Genomic DNA, 19,437 nt, shown 5'->3' with positions numbered 1-19,437 from the left:
GGAATAAGCACTTTTGATTTGGGCCTGTCATCACTGACGTCTGCTAGGATTAGAAAACAGCACCGAATTAGTGGCCCTTGTGCTATGGCACTTAAGTTCCTTTTATGTCTTCTTTTATAAAGTAGAATATTTTTCAACTGCGTGATTTTAAGGGTTAGGATGAAGATCTTTTGTTTTTAAAGACTTGGCTTAGAACTATCTTCAGATAGGTAAAATCACAGGCCCACAGTTTCCAGTAGCCTTTCCATGTTTAGTAAGCTCCTAATGTGAATCACAGGTGTCCTAGATCTATACTGTCCAAAATGGGAGCCACTAGCTACATCCAAATTAACTTTTAAAAAAACCTCACTTTCTTGGTCACACTAAACATATTTCAAGTACTCACTAGCCACATGTGGCTAGTGTCTACCATTTTGGTCAGAAGAGATATAGGACGTATGCATCATTGCAGAAAGTTCTTTTGGACAGCACTACCGAGAGTATTGTGGTTTCTTGATGTTAGTACCATAGCTCACATATATAATACTTCTTCAGGTGTTTGTATATCCATAAATATAATACCTCTAGGTTTCCTTATTAATCCTTACTTCACTGACCATCGGAAGTAAGGAGGGATATTTCAGAGTAATTGTTCATTTTAGTTCCTGAAGCTATTTTCTTATCAGTTCCTGCCAGATGGCATTTCTCCAGAAATGCAATCTAATTTTTATGGAATAATTTGCATAACTTAGAACTTAACTGAAACTATTTTTAACATCTACATATGACAGTTGAAAGTAACTGTTTCAAGTAATTAACATAATTTGAAAGTAGCAGCTGCATATGTGTTAAACAGTTTCTTAAAATTTACGCTATGAGAATTATTTTTGGAAGAACTCTTTACTGGAAGAAACTAGTACAGTGATTGTTTTGAACCAACTCTACAGACAAATGAAGAAAGAAAGGAATACTGTTAGCAGCAGTTCAAGAAGTGTATTAGCCACAGATAAGTTAGTTTTTTTCAAGGAGTAAATTTAAATTACATGTATTATGTATGCTTCAATATGAGAAGATTGAAATGTCATTTCTTAGCCAACTTGAATATATGAGGTTTTAGGGAAGTCATGAAGTAGCCAAATGTTTTATTTCTAATATTCTATTTTGGTTTATTTATACATACATGTAATTACATATCATATAAAGTATTAAATAAGAAATAATGTTTTTCCCCTCCATAATTATAGTCTCACTTTTCACATGCACCTTTGATGTTGGTATCTGAATTCATCCCTAGAGCCATATTTTGAATCATCTAACAATTTTTGCAGAGTTCATCATCGTCTGTCTTACTGGTTCCTCCATTAGACCACTATAAGCATTTTTAAATGGTGTATTGATTGGTGTTTTTCAGGTTTATTTGTCTTACCCAGACATTTATTTGTTGTCCTCAATAATCAATATAGATCTCTGTAATATGAGATCTCTACGAGGATTTAACTATAAGATGACTCCATCTGGGGTTTGGGGAAAAATCTTTGCCTTATATTTGAAGCATATATGTGATAATCAGTTTGTGATAAAGTTTGCTTTTTAGTCGTGTAGTCAAGAAATGTATTTTCTTAACATTACCAAAGCATGTGATTTTTTTTTGTTGTTGTTATTAGTCAGGGACTCACTCTGTTACCCAGGCTGGAGTACAGTGGCATGATCACAGCTCACCACAGCCTCGACCTCCTGGACTCAAGTGATTCTTCTGCCTCAGTCTCCCAAGTAGCTGGGACTACAGGCACATGTCCAACTAATTTTTTAATATTTTTGTAAAGCCGGACTCAGTGGCTCAGCCTGTAATCCCAGCACTTTGGGAGGCTGAGGTGAGTGGATTGCCTGAGCCCATGGGTTCAAGACCCACCTGGGCAACTTGGTGAGACCTCATCTCCACAATAAAATCAAAAATTAGCCGGGCGTGGTAGCATGCACCCGTAGTTCCAGCTACTTGGAAGGCTGAGGCGGAAGGATCGCCGGAGCCCAGCAGGTCGAGGCTGCGGTGGCTGGGAGCGGCCACTGCACTCCAGTCTGGGTGACAGGGTGAGACTCCAACTCAAAAACAAAACAAAACAATATTTTTGTAGAGATGAGGTCTAGCTATGTTTTCCAGGCTAGTCTTGAACTCCTGGGCTCAAGCAGTTCTCCCGCCTCGGCCTCCCAACTTGCTGGAATTACAGGCATGAGCCATTACCACCTGACTGGTTATCCTTTTTAATAAAAAGTTGTTGGAATAACAACTCAAAGTGTCACTTGAAGTTATTTATACTTTTAGAATTTATTATTATTTCATCCAGCCTTCTCTGGTCTCCCATTACCTATACCTATGTAAACGTGCAAGTCCCAGATACTATGATACTGGCCATGGGCTTTATAGTCAGCCTCAGACATGGGAGCACCATGCCATAGGGGCTGTAACCCTCTGGGAATTGGAGAATTTTGGTGGAGCTTGGCCCAGGTCAAGGATACCAAAAGCAACCATTTTCTATATAAAATTTCGCATCTTAAAAATCACTGCAAGCTGGGCATTGTGGCTCCCACCTGAAATCCCAGCACTTTGAGAAGCCAGGGTGAGACGATAACTTGATGCTAGGAATTTAACCAGCCTGGACAACATAGTGAGACCCCATCTCTACAGAAAAATTTAAGTTAGCCAGCATGGTGGTATGTGCCAGTAGTCCCAGAACTCGAGACTAAGATGGGAAGATCACTGGAACCCAAGAGTTTGAGGCTGCAGTGAGCTATGATTACATGACTGCACTGCAGCCTGGACAACAGAGTGAGAACCTGTCTCTTAAAAAAAAAAAAAAAAAATCATGGTAAGCTGGGCACATTGGCACACACCTGTAGTCTCAGGTAATTGGGAAGCCCTGGGAGTGATTGTTTGAGTCCAGGAGTTCAAAACCAGCCTAGGCAACATAGTGAGACCATCTTCCAAAAACAGTGAATAAAATAAAATAAAAATCACAGTACACTACTCCTACTTCCCTTGTATTTTTTTAATCCTAGAGGAATGCCTTATCTGGGATGTGTGTTCTTCAGTTAACCACAGGCCCCACCATTCCTTGTGACATTATACTCTGTCACTCAAGTTTTATTTTTTGGTGTTATTATTGTTGTTATCATCCCTAATATAGAGAGATTAACTTGCTTAAGGACAGTTAATTAATAACAGCTAATAAGAAGCAGACCCACTTACTCTAGCTACCCATTGTCTTATTCATTTTTACTTTCTCTGTGTGGTAGGCTTTGAGTGCAGAAACGTTGCTTTAGAGCGCTTGACAATTTGTACAAAGTTGAGTGGATCAGAACTTAGAAAGCTATAGATATTTTCTTAGAAGCTCTTGCTTAGGCATCTGATAGTTGTGAAGATGGAACTTGGTGATGGCATTGTGTCCTCTATCATTATTGACTAAGTTGACTGTCAGAAAGGCAGTGCGGCTAGGTATGGTGGTATATACCTGTAGTCCCAGCTGCAGAGGAGGATGAGGCAGGAGGATTGCTTGAGCCCTGGAATTGGAGGCTGCAGTGCAGCATAATTGCACTTGTGAATAGCCACTGCACTCCAGCCTGGATAACATAGCAAGACCCTATCTCTACTTTAAAAAAAAAACACAAAAAACAGAGTTAGGATGCAAGTTGATTCTGAATTTAGGAAAGAAACTAATATCAAGCACAACCATGCTCACTTAATTGGACTGAGATTTAAAGACAGAAGATCAGAGAAATGGAATGGCTTTTTGAAATGTAGTTTGTTTGTAATTTATAATAGTATTTTTAGATCTGTCAGAAAGGAAAAAGTCCTCTTAGGTTCATATCTGCTAAATGGCCTGCATAAATTTTTAATAGCTTATTTGGGTTTCTTCTTTTAAATTTTAAAAAATTCCTCCTAAGTAATTATAAGATAGTTATTCTAGCAAATTAGTTTTTTACATTGACTTATAGAAGTTTTTTTTGTTTTTTTTTTTTGAGTTGGAGTCTCACTCTGTCGAAGTTTTTATGTAATAAAATGAGTTCAATCAGCAGTTAAAAATCTAAAATGTTCCCTCATAAGTATTGAGGATTTTCTTGGTCTAATTTCTCCTCTGAAATTTGGAGCATTGATTAATACATCTGAAAGAATGTGGTAATATTTCCCATACTAGCCATTTACATGCCACCTTCCTGTTTTACCATAGTCAAATACTAACACTTTTGACATTTTAATTATTAAGGTATATTAAAATAGATAACTTATTTTCTTTAACGTTATAGTTAGCATTAAATAAAAGTTTTGTCCAAATCATTTTGTTCAGTATCAATGATACATACACCGCGCTTTGGGAAATACTGGGGTGTGTGTGTGTATGTAGATATATATACACACATAGTATATCAAGTTGCACTGATAACACTGCAAGCAAGCTTTTCTGAAATTATTATGACAGGAAAAGGGAGGTTCCCTTGTGGTTGAACTTTAGCACATTGATTCAGCATCCTTTCTCCCTCTTTCTTTGTAAAGGGAAGTTTTTTAATGGAAGTTAAACAATTATGTGGCAAGGATCTTAAGACTGCTTATTTTCAGAAGTACTTTTCTCTCCAGTTGGAAAAAAACACTGTAAACTTGGTATCGATTTTTTATAGTATTATTCAGACTGTCTTATGTTTAGCCTAACACTTGGTCTTTGTGCCATTCTAACCAGAAAAGAGTTTTCCGTTTCAAAACTAGACTTGTAAAGTCTCTCAGAGGATTAGGGAAAATAACTCTGTCCCTAAATATAAAGAGAGAAATAGAGGGACCAATGGAAGAGATACGTTTAGTGAAGTACCAGAGGAATACAGTGCATCAACCCCCAGAGAAAGTAGAAATGAGGTGTAGGTTTTTCTTCAGTCAACAGGCATTTATTGAGCTTATTGCTATCAGTGTTTTGCCAACATTTTTACTGCATCCAAGGATGAAAAACAAGATTTTGCATTTTAATTCATTCTCTCTCTCTGTGTGTACAAAATCTGTAATCAAATTTTCATAATACAATATACTATACACTCTAGTAATTTTTATTTTATTTCATATTTTAAAAGATGCTGATGTAACCTCCTGAATTAATTTCATGATTCACTAGTAGGTCTTGTCTTACATTTTTAAAAAATACTGTTTATAGCGAGGTAGTGAGGGACTATGACAGAAAAAAAGAAGCAAATGTAAAATCTAGATATTTGGGCTTGCAAAATTACTGAGGAAAAAGAATATACAGTTAACGGATATTATAAATGAAAATATTAAAATTTAAACTTCAGTTTTTTGGGGGATTTTTTTGTTTTGTTTTGTTTTTTTGAGTTGGAGTCTCACTCCATCGCCCAGACTGGAGTGCAGTGGCTGCTCCCGACCACCGCGGCCTCGACCTGCTGGGCTCCGGCGATCCTTCCACCTCAGCCTTCCAAGTAGCCGGAATTACAGGCATGCACTACCACGCTCGACTGATTTTTTGATTTATTGTAGACATGCGGTCTCACCAAGTTGCCCAGTTGGGTCTCGAACCCACAGGCTCAGGCAATCCACTCACCTCAGCCTCCCAAAGTGTGGTATTACAGGCTGAACCACCGAGCCCGGCTTAAACTTCAGTTTTAATGACTATAATTGACAATGAAGGCACTAAAGCATGAGCTAAAAATGTAAATACTGTTTTAGGTTTTTAAAAAAGCATCTCAACAGCTATAAACAGCAATTTTAATATTAGAAGGACATCAGATTGTCAGCATGAAACTATGGTTATTAATGTGTCATTCAATACATGTTCATTACTAAAAAGAAGCATTCGTCTTAGCACTAAAAGGAGTTCTACGTTCTCAGATGTGATTGAAGCAAATCTGAATACTCATGTTACAGATGAGACAGCTGAAGCCAACAGAGGTTAAATTAATTTGTGAAGACATACAGCTAATTGAGGATGAGGGATTGGGGTGGGAGGGGCCAGAAGCCTTCGATTCTCCTGTTTCTGTTAGAGTCCGTCTTCTATCCTACCACACTGCTCTTAAAGACCAGAATGTGTTCCAGCATGTTTTAATGTATAATGCATTTTTTTATTTGCAGGAAGATATTCCTCGTCAGCTTGTATATATTGGTCTTTACCTCTTTCACATTGCTGGAGCTTACCTCTTGAAGTGAGTTGGAATTTTTCTTGGGTGTGTAAGTGAACTGGGCAGATAATTTGCTAATCTGTCTAAATTGATTCTCTTTTCATTTTAAATTTGTTTTTTTAACAGCTTGAATCATCTAGGACTTGTTCTTCTGGTGCTACATTATTTTGTTGAGTTTCTTTTCCACATTTCCCGCCTGTTTTATTTTAGTGATGAAAAATATCAGAAAGGGTAAGTTATTTAGCCATTCTGATTCTTGTGTAGCAGATACTGTATTTAAAGTCATTGCCCAAGATTGCCAAGATCCATGCCGTGATATTACTTTCTAAGCAGTTAGTAGCAGCTTTAAATAAAATGAATTTATTTAGCAGTTCAGACTTGGTATTTTACTCCTTTCCGGTTAGAGAGCTATGTATTGAAACTTGTAATTTTGAAGACTTTTGGGGTTTACTTTTCCGTTATAACTTGTATCACCTTAGTTATTGTATGTCTTTTGGAAAAGTGATAGAGAAGCAAACAAACATTCATCAGAAATGCAATAATAGATAATACAACCCCAAAGATACTAGAAGATTTTCATGGGAAAATTGGACTGAAAACAGAATTGGAGAGGTATAACTTGTAAAGAGTGTAAAGTCTTTTTTAAACTTTTTTTTTTTTTTTTTAGTTGGAGTCTTACTCTGTTGTCCAGGCTAGAGTGCAGTGGCACGCTCACAGCCACCACGGCCTCAACCTGCTGGGCTTAGGCAATCCTTTCGCCTCAGCTTTCTAAGTAGCTGGAGCTACAGATGCATGCCACCATGCCCGGCTAATTTTTGTGATTTATTGTAGAGATGAGGTGTCACCAAGTTGCCCAGTCTGATCTCAAACCCCCAGGCTCAGGCAGTCCTCTTGCCTCGGCCTCTCAAAGTGCTGGGATTACAGGCTGAGCCACCACGCCTGGCCAAGTGTTTTTTAAAAAAGCAAAACTGGAACTCTCAAATGAGAGCATCCCGTTGCTCATAGCATAGCTTATTTTGTTTTGTTTTGTTCAGCATTTTTCACATGTTTTCTGTATACTAGTATTTCTGAGGAACATTAATAATACGTATGCAGGGAGGGTGGCCCAATATCAATAAGGGTACCTGATGTCAAAACAAAGTAGGGACCAAAGGGAGGCCCACACTTTACCTGTACGATGACCACTTACATACCTAATACTGAATTGTACCCATCTTTAAAATAAATTTTTTTTAAAAAGTCATAGGACTCACTCAAAAGCGGACCCTGAATAATTAGCATAATATTATAAGAAAGGGATTGGCAGTAATGGGAAACTGCCAGGGGAAGGGAGAGTGGGACTGGCAGTCAAGGGAAACTGTCAGGGGAGGGAGTGGCACACCTCATCATCAAGGGTACCTGCATAAAGAAAATTTGTATATCTAACCCTGAATTATACCCCACATCTTTAAAACATTTTTTAAGTCACAGGAAAAAAAATTATATTTATGCAAGAAAAGAGGTAAGTTAAACAAAAAATTAAATAAACTAGTACAAAGAGAACTGACCTTTTTACTATATGAGGTCTTCTTATCTAAGAACTGATATGTTTTTCATTTGTTCAGATCTTGTTTAATATCCTTCAAAAAGATTTTATAGGGGTTTTTTTTTTTGCATTTATTCCTAAGTATTTTAATTTTTGTCATTATTAAGAATAGAGTCATTCATTCCATTTCTATCTCCATGGAGCTTATTACTAGTACACAGAACAGCTTTTGCTTTTTTATTTGGTCTATATTTGTCTACCTTATCAAATTATCTTAGTATTTCTATATGTTTTGGGGTTTTTTGCTAGAATCTCATGTTATACAACCACTTCATCACCAAAAACCACGGTCTATACTAGTTGTTTCATTTCTTTCACCTAACTAGGTTTTCCAGAAGTCTCAAGACAATGTTAACTAGTAATAATACCAATAGTAGACACTTCTGTCTCTATATTAATTATAAATTTTAATGATTAAAAAAATTTAAACAAATTTCTCCACTGAATTTCTTGAAACTTAATATGCCATTATATGACATGTATCTCCAAAAGTATGATATAATATTTAGCATTTACCAAGTATTTGGCTGCAAAATCCTTTTTTGCTGTCTTAATATGCATTTACTTAATAAGAATCTAATTTCTAATAGAATTTTTTTTTGAGACTTCATGAATTTGACTTCTGGTATTTTTCTTGCAGATTTTCTCTGTGGGCAGTTCTTTTCGTTTTGGGAAGACTTCTGACTTTAATTCTTTCAGTACTCACTGTTGGTTTCGGCCTTGCAAGAGCAGAAAATCAGAAGCTGGATTTCAGTACTGGAAACTTCAATGTGTTAGCTGTTAGGTATGGTCAATTTAACATTTTTTTCACTTTGTACAGCTATATGATATATATTATCAGCTTCTCTATAATGTGAATCATGTAAAAAGTAAAAATTGGTGGCTCACGCCTGTAATCCCAGCATTTTGGGAGGCTGAGGCAGGAGGATCACTTGAGCCCAGGAGTTTGAGACCAGCCTGGGCAACATAGCGAGACTTTGTCTCTACAAAAACATTTTTTAGATGTTACCTAGGTGTGGTGGCACATGTATATAGTCCCAGCTACTGAGGAGGCTGAGGAAGGTGGATCCCTTCAGCCCAGGATGTCAAGGCTGCAATGAGTCGTGATCATGCCACTGAACTCCAGTCTGGATGGCAGAGTGAGACCCTGACTCCAACATAAGTAAATAAATAAGTAGAAAGGGATGAATATGAAGCTAGTAAAATACTCATTTGATTTGACTTAATACCTGTTGCAGTTTTATATGTCTAAAGTGAAGTGCTTAAGCATTTATTTAACTTCTAGGATAAATTATTAATAAAATGATTATTATCAATAGGGTAAGAATTTAGTGCTAAATACTGTCATTGCTTTTTAATCCAACCTGCAACACTAGACAAAGTACTAATACTATAAAAGAGGATAGAATACTGTATTCATTGGTGTTTTTCATACACTCTAATTTTTCATTTCTTAATATTTTTCAGAATTGCTGTTCTGGCATCCATTTGCATTACCCAAGCATTCATGATGTGGAAGTTCATTAATTTTCAGCTTCGGAGGTGGAGGGAACATTCTACTTTCCAGGCACCAGTTGTGAAGAAGAAACCAACAGTGACTAAAGGCAGGTCTTCCAGGAAAGGAACAGGTTTGTATTCATTAAGCAATGAAGGACTCATGAAAGTAGAAGACATTTAAAAAATGTATTGTGTGATCTCATTTATTTGTTTTCAGATCTTATAAAGAAAATTTTATTCTGCTTTTTAACAAAATTAGAGACAAAGTAATCTAGCCCATCCCACAGTTGGATGATCCCCTCAGTTACTCCTTTCAAAAGCTGTCCACTAAATTCTCTTTAGCAAGTTTTCCATGCTTGGTTACCTTGAGCCACTGTAGAGCAATGCCTGTCGTAGGCTTAATGAATAACTAACCTAGAGTATGGTTATTTCCAAACATCTTATTCACGTGTTTTACAACCCTTTTCATCTTTACAACTCCTTTCCCATCTGCCTGCGCATTAGTCCTGAGTGGAACAGCTTTTTTAAATAACTTCTAATTGCTTAATTCTTTTGTCTTTGAGCCTGCATTTAACCTCTTTTCTCCTTCTGACTTACAATGTCCCATGATAGCCGTGGCACTCCAGCCTATGCAACATGTGAGACCTGGTCTCTTAAAAAAAAAAAAAAAAAAAGTATAATTTGGTCCATTTACACAAAAATTGCTGAGATACTAGATTGAAATTACATCAAAATCTGTAGATCAATTTAAGAATGATTAAGTATTTTAACCTATGAGCATGATATATACCTCTTTATTTAGATTATCTTTCATTTTAATTTTTTCACAGTAACATTTTTAATAACTTTAATGAAATATAATTTATATACAGTAAAGCTTACCCTTTAACGTATATATTTCAGTCATTTTTTTTAAGGTTCTGTGCATCCACAAAGTTGTACAAACCAATATCTAATTCCAGAACATTTTTATTATCCCAAGAAGAAACCCTATGCCCATTAGCAGTCACTTCCCATTCCCCCCTTCCTCCTGCCCCGGGCAACCTCTAATCTATTTTCTGTCTTTAAGGATTGTCCTTTTCTGGACATTTGATAGAAACAGAACCACATAACACATGGTCTTTTGGGACTAGCTTCTTTAATTTAGCTTACTGTTTTTGAGGTTCATCCATGTCATTACATATATCAATACTTCCTTCCCTTTTATCGCCAAATACTATTCCATCGTATTTGTACTATGCCATTGATTATGGCATTGTACTGATATACAATCAGTACTATGCCATTGATTATGGCATTGTACTGATATACAGTATTTTGCGTATCCATTCATTCATTGATGGACATTTGGAGCTGCTGTTAGTGTTGGGCTGTTAGGGACACTAATGCTATGAACGTTCACAGACAGCTTTTTGTTTGACTTCTTCTCATTCTCTTGGGTCTGTACCTAGGAATGAAGTTGCTGGGTATGGCAATTGTATGTTTAACATTGTGAAGGAACCACCAAACTATCTTCCAAAGTGGTTGTATCCTTTTACACTCAGTTTTGCATGTTGATATTTGACTGTCCCTGTACCATTTGCTGAAAAGACTACTCTTTCTCTGTTGAATTATCTTGATAACCTTCAAATATCATCTTTAGAAGAGTTTATTTCTGACCAGGCACAGTAGCTCATGCCTATAATCCCAGAATTTAGGGAGGTCAAGGTGAGAGGATTGCTTGAGTCCAGGAGTTCAAGGCCGGCCTTGGCAACATAGAGAGACCTTGTCTGTACAAAAAAATTCAAAAACTTAGCTGGGCATGGTGGTGCATGCCTGTAGTTTCAGCTATTTGGGAGGCTGAGGCAGAAGGATCACCTGAACCCAGGAGATGAGCATGATCAAGCCACTGCACTCCAGCCTGGGTAAGAGAGTGAGAATTGCTTGAGCCAGAAGTTCGAGACCAACCTGGGTGTTATAGTGAGACCTCATCTCTACAAAAAGAGTTTAAAATCTAGTCAGGTGTGTGGTGTGCACCTGTAGTCCCCTCCCAGCTACTCAGGAGGTTGAGGTGGAAGGATCACTTGAGCCCGGGAGTTTGAGGCTATGTTGAGCCGCGATCATGCCACCGCACTCTAGCCTGGGTGACAGAGGGAGACTCTGACTCAATAAAACAAAGAGATTATTTCTGGACTCTGCATTCTATTGCATTTATTTGTATGTCTGTTCTTAAGCTAGAACCACACTATTTTGATTACTATAGCTGCAGTAAGTTTTAAAGTTAGGAAATATGAGTTCCCCAATATTTTTCTTCCATGTTTTGGTTATTCTAGGTGTCTTGCATTTCCATATGAATTTTTTTTTAATTGACTGGGTCTTGCTACATTTGCCCAGGGTGGAATCAAACTCTGGGCTCAAGGGATCCTTTCACCTAAACCTCCCAAGTAGCTGGAACTATAGGCACGTGCCGTCTTGCCTAGCCATTTCCATATGAATTATAGAATCAACTTGTCAATTTCTGCAAAAAAACAGCTGAAAGTTTTGATAGATTACATTTAATCTCTAGATTTCTTTGGGAGTATAAACATGGATGTCTTTCTTTTATTTGCATCTTTATCTTCTTTCCATTAAATCTTATAGTTATTAACATATACATCTTTCACTTTCATTAAATTTATTCCTAAACATTTTATTTTTGATGCTATTGTAAAATAGAATCATCTTAATTCCTTTTTTAGATTGTTCGCTGCCAGAGTATAGAAATACAACTGATTTTATATATTGATTTTGTATCCTGCACCTTTACTGAACTTATTTATTCTAACAGCTTTTTGTGTGTGGATTCCTTTGGATTTTCAGTATACAAAGATCATGTCATCTGTAAATAAAGATAGTTTTTACTTCTTCCTGTCCAATCTGGATACTTTCTATTGCATTTTCTTGCCAAATTACCCTAGCTAGAACCTCTACAAGTATTAAATAGAAACAGTAAGAGCAGACATCCTTGTCTTGTTCCTGATCTTAGGGGGTAAACATCAATCTAGTCTTTTACCATTAAGCATGATGTTAGCTATGCGTTTTTCATAAATAGTCTCTATCAGGCTAAAGAAGGTCTCTTCTGTTCCCAGTTTATGTTTTTATCATGAAAGTTTATTAGATTTTTCAGTTGCTTTTTTTCTGCATCTTTTGAGACAATCTTGTAGTTTTTTTGTTCTTTGTTGTTATTGTATATTAGAATATCAACATTAGTGTTAAACCAGCATTGAATTCCTGGGATAAATCTTACTTGGTCATAGTGTATAACCCTTTTTAATCTTTTGCCAGATTTGGTTTGCTAGTGTTTTGTTGAGGATTTTTATGTCTGTATTCCTAAAGGATATTGGTGGGTTTTTGTTGTTGTTGTTGTTGTTGTTACGACATCTTTGTCTGGTTTTGGTGTCAGGGTAATAACACTAGCCTCATAGAATGACTTTGGGGAGTGTGTCTCCTTTTCTGTTTTCTGGGAAGTTCTTGAAGGAGATATTCCAAGGTTTCTATATAGAAAGCCTCATATACTTTTCATTAGATTTATTTTCAGGTACTTGTTTTTTTAAGCTAATATACATGTTCTTTTTAAGAAACAGTTTTAATTATTTGGTATATAGACATGCCATTTAAAAAAGAATACTATCCTTGTATTGAGAAACCTCTCTAATTCCTTATTTTAAAATGTAGACTAAAATACACAGTTATGCCATCTATAAATATTATACCTTTTACTTTACTTTCTATACTATACTAGCTAGGAACATACCATAATATTGACTAGAAAAATGAGTATTCTTGTTTCTCATATACTGGGGAAAGCTTTTAGTATTTCATTATTCTAAGAATGTTTTGTAGGGCCATGCACAGTGGTTCACACCTGTAATCCCAGCACCAGCCTGGTCAACATGGCGAGATCTCATCTCTACAAAAAAATCAAAAAATTAGTTGGGCGTGGTGGCGTGCACCTGTAATTCCAGCTACTTGGAAGGCAGAGGCGGAAGGATCACCTAAGCCCAGCAGGTCAGGGCTACGGTAGCCATCATTGTGCCACTGCACTCCAGCCTGGGTGGCAGAGTGAGACCCTGACTCTAAAAATAAAATGAAAAGAATGTTTTGTTCAGTTTATTCACTTCTCTTCTGTACTTCATTTGCTAAGAGTTTTTGTCATGACTTGACACAGAATGTTAAGAAATGCCTTTTTTGCAGCTTTTAGGTAATCATAATAGTTTTTCTTATCTTAGTGTTGTGAAGTGCATTACAAAATGTCAAACTAATCTTACATTTCTGACATGTGCCAAGCTGGTGATGAGAAGACAGTAGTTCCCCTTTATCCTCAAGGCATGTGTTCCAAGATCCCCAGTGGATGCCTGAAACTGGGGGTAGCATCAAATTCTGTGCAGTCATGTGTTAGATACTGAGGTTTTAGGCAATGACTGTACAACATAGATGCATACCGCACATTTGACGGTGGTCCCATAAAATAATATCATATTTTACTTTACTTTTTCTATGTTTAGCTTTGCTAATGCTTACCATTATATTGTATTTTTCTACAGTATTCAGTACAGTAACATGCTGTGCAGGTTTGTAGCCTAGGAGCAATAGGCCTAGTTGTGCAGGAGGCGGTACTATCTAGGTTTGTGTAAGTACACTCTGTGATATTCACACAATGATGAAATTGCCTGACATCACATTTCTCAGAATATATCCCTGTTGTTAAGCAGTGCATGACTGTTTATGCTGTTTTTTCTGTATAACTATGATAAAGTTGATTTATAAATTAGTCACATTAAGAGATTAACAATAATAATAAAATAGAACAATTATAACAATATATTAGGCCGGGTGCAGTGGCTCAAGCCTGTAATCCCAGCACTTTGGGAGGCCAAGGTAAGAGGATTACCTGAGCTCAGGGGTTCGAGACCAGTCTGGACAACTTGGTGAAACCTCGTCTCTACAATCAATCAAAAAATTAGCTGGGCATGGTATCAGTTGCCTGTAGTTCCAGCTACTTGGAAGGCTGAGGCGGAAGGAGCACCTGAGCCCAGCAGGTCGAGGCTGCGGTGGCTGTGAGCGTGCCACTTTGCACTCCAGCCTAGGAGACCGTGAGACTCCAACTCAAAAAAAAACCAATTTATTTTAGTAAAAGTTATGTGAATTGGATCTTTCAGAATCTTATTGTACTGTACTCACCTATATTTTTTACTTCAAACCTTTCTTTGTTCTTACACATAAATTGTGGCTCCTGTAAGTATTATGTAATTAGATTTTATTTTTTTCATTCAGTCTGATCATTATTGTCTTTGCTTTTTGGCAGTCACACTGTGATGTAGCTGGGTATGATTTTTTGTGTGTGTTTATCCTGCTCTGTGTCTTGTAGAGTTTTCTGAATCTTGGCTTGGGGGTTTTTTTGTTTAATCATTTTTGGAAAAAGTGTTTGCCATTATTTTTTCAAATATTGCTTTAACCACTTCCTATTTCTTGTGTCCTTCAGGATATTCAGTTTTACATGTGTTAAACTATTATCCTATCTGTCCCTTATATATTTTTTCAGTTTCTTCTCTTTTCCATCCTTTTATTCTGTCTGAGTTTCAGCCTGAGTATTTTTGCCAACTCATCAATCTCCTCTGTTGTGCCTAATCTGCTGTTAAATCCATTTATTATATATGTAATTAATTATTAATGAGATTAATGAATATTTATTAGAATGAGACCAAGTCTTGCTAGGTTGCCCAGGCTAGTCTCAAACTCCTGGGCTCCAGTGATTCTCCATTCCGTCCTCCCAAGTAGCTGGCACTACAGACATGCACCACTACATTCAGTTTGTATTTTCAGTTACTGTGCAAGGGGGGACCCAAAGAAGCCCCAGAATTTATTTATTAAAAATTATGTATTTATTTTTACATGTTTAAACCTCAGTCACCTTCAAGGTACTCTTCATTTGATGTGGTACACTTATTGAGATGCTTTTTTACTGCTCAGAAAACAATTTTTGAACTCGTCAATTTTGATGCCTTTTAGTGCTTCTGCTGTTTTTTGTTTCACCTCTTCCACATCAACAAAATGTTTTCCTTTAAGGACTTCTTTGACTCAGGGAAACAAAATCGCTTGGGGCAAGAGTGGGTGAATAGGGAGAGTAGGGCATGGGGTCATGCTGTTTTTGGTCAAAAACTGCTAAACAGTCAGTGAGGTGTGGGCAGGTGTGCTCATAAATCACCCATCACGAAACAGGCAAACTCATTTTGAAAGAATCTTTAAAAAAAATTCACTGAAGCTGAATTCAGCCTCTCACAATAACACTAGCTGGTACAATAATGCCAGCGGGTTCCTAGAACACTTACAAAGTGGAGGAGTCCTGACTACAAGGGTCTCACCCTCCAAAAGATAATTTCTGTTTGTTTAGGGGTTTGGGGTCCTTTATAGTTCTAAGATTAAAGATTTTGGTTCTTGGTGAAATTCTCCATCTGATTTATTTTCTTTATTACTAATCTTTGTTCTTTTAACATTCCTTTCTGATAACTCCAGATCTGGATCACTTCCATTTCTATTTCTGACTATTTTCTCTTGATTTTTCATTATTTGGTCCTGTTATCTGGCATGCTTGGTAATTTTTCATTTTCTGTTTGTTTTGTGTATAATTAAATAGAGGCTCTGGATTGAATAAGAGAAGATCACTCTGTATCACTGAATCTGAAAAATATTCCAGTTTGCCATAATTACTAGGACATCAACATACTAGGTGTTTATAAGAGCTTTCGTTCCTGATAGGTTCTGAAATCAAATTTTTGTTTCCTCATTCATGTGAGATCTCCAAATCTCTGTTTAACTTTGTAGTTTCTTAGGAGTTACTCTGTTTGTTTTCTGAGTCTTGCTTGGTGAATGCACAGCTTAAGATTGGCAAATGCCTTGAGGAGAAATACATGTAGAAGGTTGGGTTTTTTCTCTCCAGTTCTCTTTTCTCCAGAATTGTGGCTGGAGTCTTGGGTGTTTGGCGTCCCTGAACTCAACTCTAGGCCATTGCTCTACTGTGCTCTCTATCTCAGCTCCACTGTCTACTGCTGGTCCAGGAGAAATAGGAGTTCACGCAGAGTCACTCCAGTTCATCTTCTCTTTTTCCAGGACATTGCCACATCAAGTCCTAGCTGACTTGGTTTTCTTCCAGAGCCTTCAAACATCCATTATTGTGTGCAACTTTTGTAGTTATTTTTGGAGGGAGGGGTAGTCTGACATCACTCACTCCATTTTAGTTTGAAGAAGGCCATGACACTGTTAAACATAGAAGTTAGCCTAAACACCAACTTCTTCAAATACTGTAAGCAAATATCCCCAGAGGACTTTGCTATAAATGTGAAAAGTTTCTTTATTTCTAAGGAAAGTATTTCTCTTAGGTATTATTTTAAAATTGTAACTTTTTAAATAGTTTTCATCCTATCACTTTTTCCTATTTTCAATTGTAGTTACTTTTTTAAAAATTTGCTGTTCATTGTGTTCAACATGTTACCAGGTTTTATGATTGGTTAAATACTAGCAAAGATTAAAATGGGCTAAATTCAGGCCAAAAAGTTTCATCTGAGTATATATTGGATTTTAAATTTTTTCTAAAGTTACCTTCCTATATAAAGATTATATTACTTGCATTTATTTATTTATTTATTTAATTTTAAAGATGTGGGGGGTACAATTTAGGGTTAGGTATACAAATGTTCATTATACAGGTACCCTTGTTGATGAGGTGTGTCCCTCCCTTCCCCAGGACTTGCATTTATTTAAAAAAGAAAGTAAGGCCGGGCTCGGTGGTTCAGCCTTTAATCCCAGCACCTTGGGAAGCCGAGGCAAGTAGATTGCCTGAGCCCACGGGTTCAAGACCCACCTGGGCAACTTAGTGAGACCTCGTCTTTATAATAAATCAAAAATTAGCTGGGCGTGGCAGCACACACCTGTAGTTCCAGCTACTTGGAAGGCTGAGGCGGAAGGATCACTGGAGCCCAGCAGGTCGAGGCTACAGTGGCCAGAAGCTTGCCACTGCACTCCAGTCTGGGCAACAGAGTAAGACTCCAACTCAAAAAATAAGTAAATAAATAAATAAATAAAATAAAAAAGAAAGTAACACTGATTCTTTTCTTTTTTCAGAAAATGGTGTGAATGGAACAGTAACTTCAAATGGAGCAGACTCTCCCCGTAATAGAAAAGAGAAATCTTCATAATGAATTATAAACTATTTGCTTAATGTCCCCAAAGAAATCTGCTTTTTACTATATCTTTCAGCATTAGAGATCTTTCTGTTCTTGAAAATACAGTTTGTGCTCTTTGATTCTTGCTATTGTACTGTTTCATGCATTTTTTAAAAGGGCATTTGAGGGGAGGATTACTATGACTGAAACAAATATTTTAGCTTAGAGTAAGCTACCTGCCTTCAAAATAGTTTAGGGACCACCACCTTATTTTATTTAGTTTTTATCTTTGAACATTTTTCTAATGATTTGGAGAGAAAACTATTTACAAAAATCCTACAAACCAGTGAAACAATTTCTTGCTCTCACCAATTTTTTATAATAGCAAGGTGACCTGTTCTAACAAGGTCATATTTTTTAAGTTATCTTTCAGGGTAAAATGGAAATACTGTAAAGTTGGATGTCAAACTTTAATATGTTTTCAGTGTTCTCTAATTTTTAGGAATTTTTGTAGCCTTTACACCTGGAAAAAAAGATTTGTAAAATCACCAAAATAATCGTGTGCTTGTTTTACAGGTAGTGTTTGTTAGTATTACATCCCCATTAAAAAAAAATGCATACTAATGGTTACAACATGTGAAGGTTTATTGACATATTGAATCTAAATATATTCTTAACATAAAAGTACGTGTGAAGTAAGATCTTTCTTGTGCATTTTCAATACTTGTAAACTGGAAATCAGAAAATATTTACTATGAAAAGGAAAATCTAACTTATATAGCCCTTTTTGATATGTTTATTAATAATTATTCTTAATGGGGCTTGTAAGTTTAATATGTACAGCATCTTACAAAAATATTATTTAACCTGCAAACCCTTTAAAAAATAATGCCTATTGATTTATACCTATAAGAGGAATGTCAGGTAATTATATTTGGAAAACATTTAATGCACTAACTTTAAAAGAAATTGAAATTCAGGTGGATAGTCTTACAAAAGACAATGTGCTTTATGTTACAACTATAGCTTTGGTCCCATCTTTAATTGAGAAACATTTATCTGTATAAAACATATTTTTGGATAAATATATATATATATATTTGTATCTCTACAGAAAGCCTCTAAAAAGCATTCGAGTAAAATACTTGGTTCCCTTTTCTATAACTACCCTTTAAAATTCTCGTAGCCACATTTGGTTTGTTCATTGTATTCACAGTATGCCTATTGCTCCTTTTGGTGTTCACGTCTTGTTCCCAATTTCTCACTTCTGTCACCAGCTAACGTTTGTGCCATTTTTAGTGTAAAAGTCGCAGACCTGGTGGGTCAGCAGTTTAAGTTGCCACGTGGCTAGGAAGTTGTGTTTTTTCTTTCCAACTGTTTACTTCCTGGAAAAAGTAGTAGCTCTCTGTAGCATTATGGAGTTTCAGTGGAACCACATTTGTTGCCATTAAAGACTGGCATTATATTGAACTATTCATCGAAAAATCAATCAAAATAAAAATTTTTACTTTCACAAGTTGCATCCTGGATGTTTCCTTTGTTGTTAGTGTTGATGCTATTTATATAATCTCATTAAAACGTACCGTTTAGAACAACCCTTTTCAAAAAGAAGGTTCTGCAAAAAAATGTGATTAGTTCTATAGAATATTTATGAGGGTTACTGGGGGGGATGAATGATCATAGCCACATAAATCTGGGCATCATTGGATTAAACCTTCTTAAAGGTGTGTCCATTATGTGACCATTCAGTCCTTATTATGCAAATGTACTTCCTGGTGCACCTAGAATGTTGGCAGTGGGGACTAATATTCAGTGTTCGTACCTCATTTTACTGTGGAATCTTCATCAGATGACTTACAGCATATATGTTTTTACAGCATACACTGTGTCTAGGAAAAGCAAAAAAAAAGCCCTTGCTATGTAGTTAGAACTGTACAAGACACACGTATACTTACTAGTATAATTGTAGGTTAAACCCTAGACCCCTGCTCCCAGATGCCCTAAGGAGGGTCTTTACTGCCTCCCAGGTCCTGCAGAAGC

At 36.5% G+C, this 19,437-nt stretch overlaps 1 protein-coding gene across 2 annotated transcripts in view; it reads left to right on the top strand.

Moving 5' to 3' along the window:
• The window catches only part of TRAM1 (translocation associated membrane protein 1), a 35,367-nt gene extending 16,454 nt beyond the window's left edge, over nt 1-18,913 (top strand). For both annotated transcript variants that reach the window (XM_021715816.1, XM_008064588.1), the window contains 5 exons: nt 6,092-6,162; nt 6,265-6,369; nt 8,364-8,507; nt 9,191-9,351; nt 17,357-18,913. In XM_021715816.1, coding sequence (XP_021571491.1) covers nt 6,092-6,162; nt 6,265-6,369; nt 8,364-8,507; nt 9,191-9,351; nt 17,357-17,430 — 555 coding nt within the window. In that variant the 3' untranslated portion in view covers nt 17,431-18,913. The remainder of the gene's footprint in view (nt 1-6,091; nt 6,163-6,264; nt 6,370-8,363; nt 8,508-9,190; nt 9,352-17,356) is intronic.
• The last annotated feature ends 524 nt before the right edge of the window (nt 18,914-19,437 follow it).

This window comes from Carlito syrichta, unplaced genomic scaffold, assembly GCF_000164805.1.
Source record: "Carlito syrichta isolate Samal-C Ts95f unplaced genomic scaffold, Tarsius_syrichta-2.0.1 Scaffold307738, whole genome shotgun sequence".
Taxonomy (NCBI): domain Eukaryota; kingdom Metazoa; phylum Chordata; class Mammalia; order Primates; family Tarsiidae; genus Carlito; species Carlito syrichta.
The sequence above is the reverse complement of the archived record's forward strand: the minus strand, read 5'-3'. Positions and strand labels throughout refer to the sequence as shown.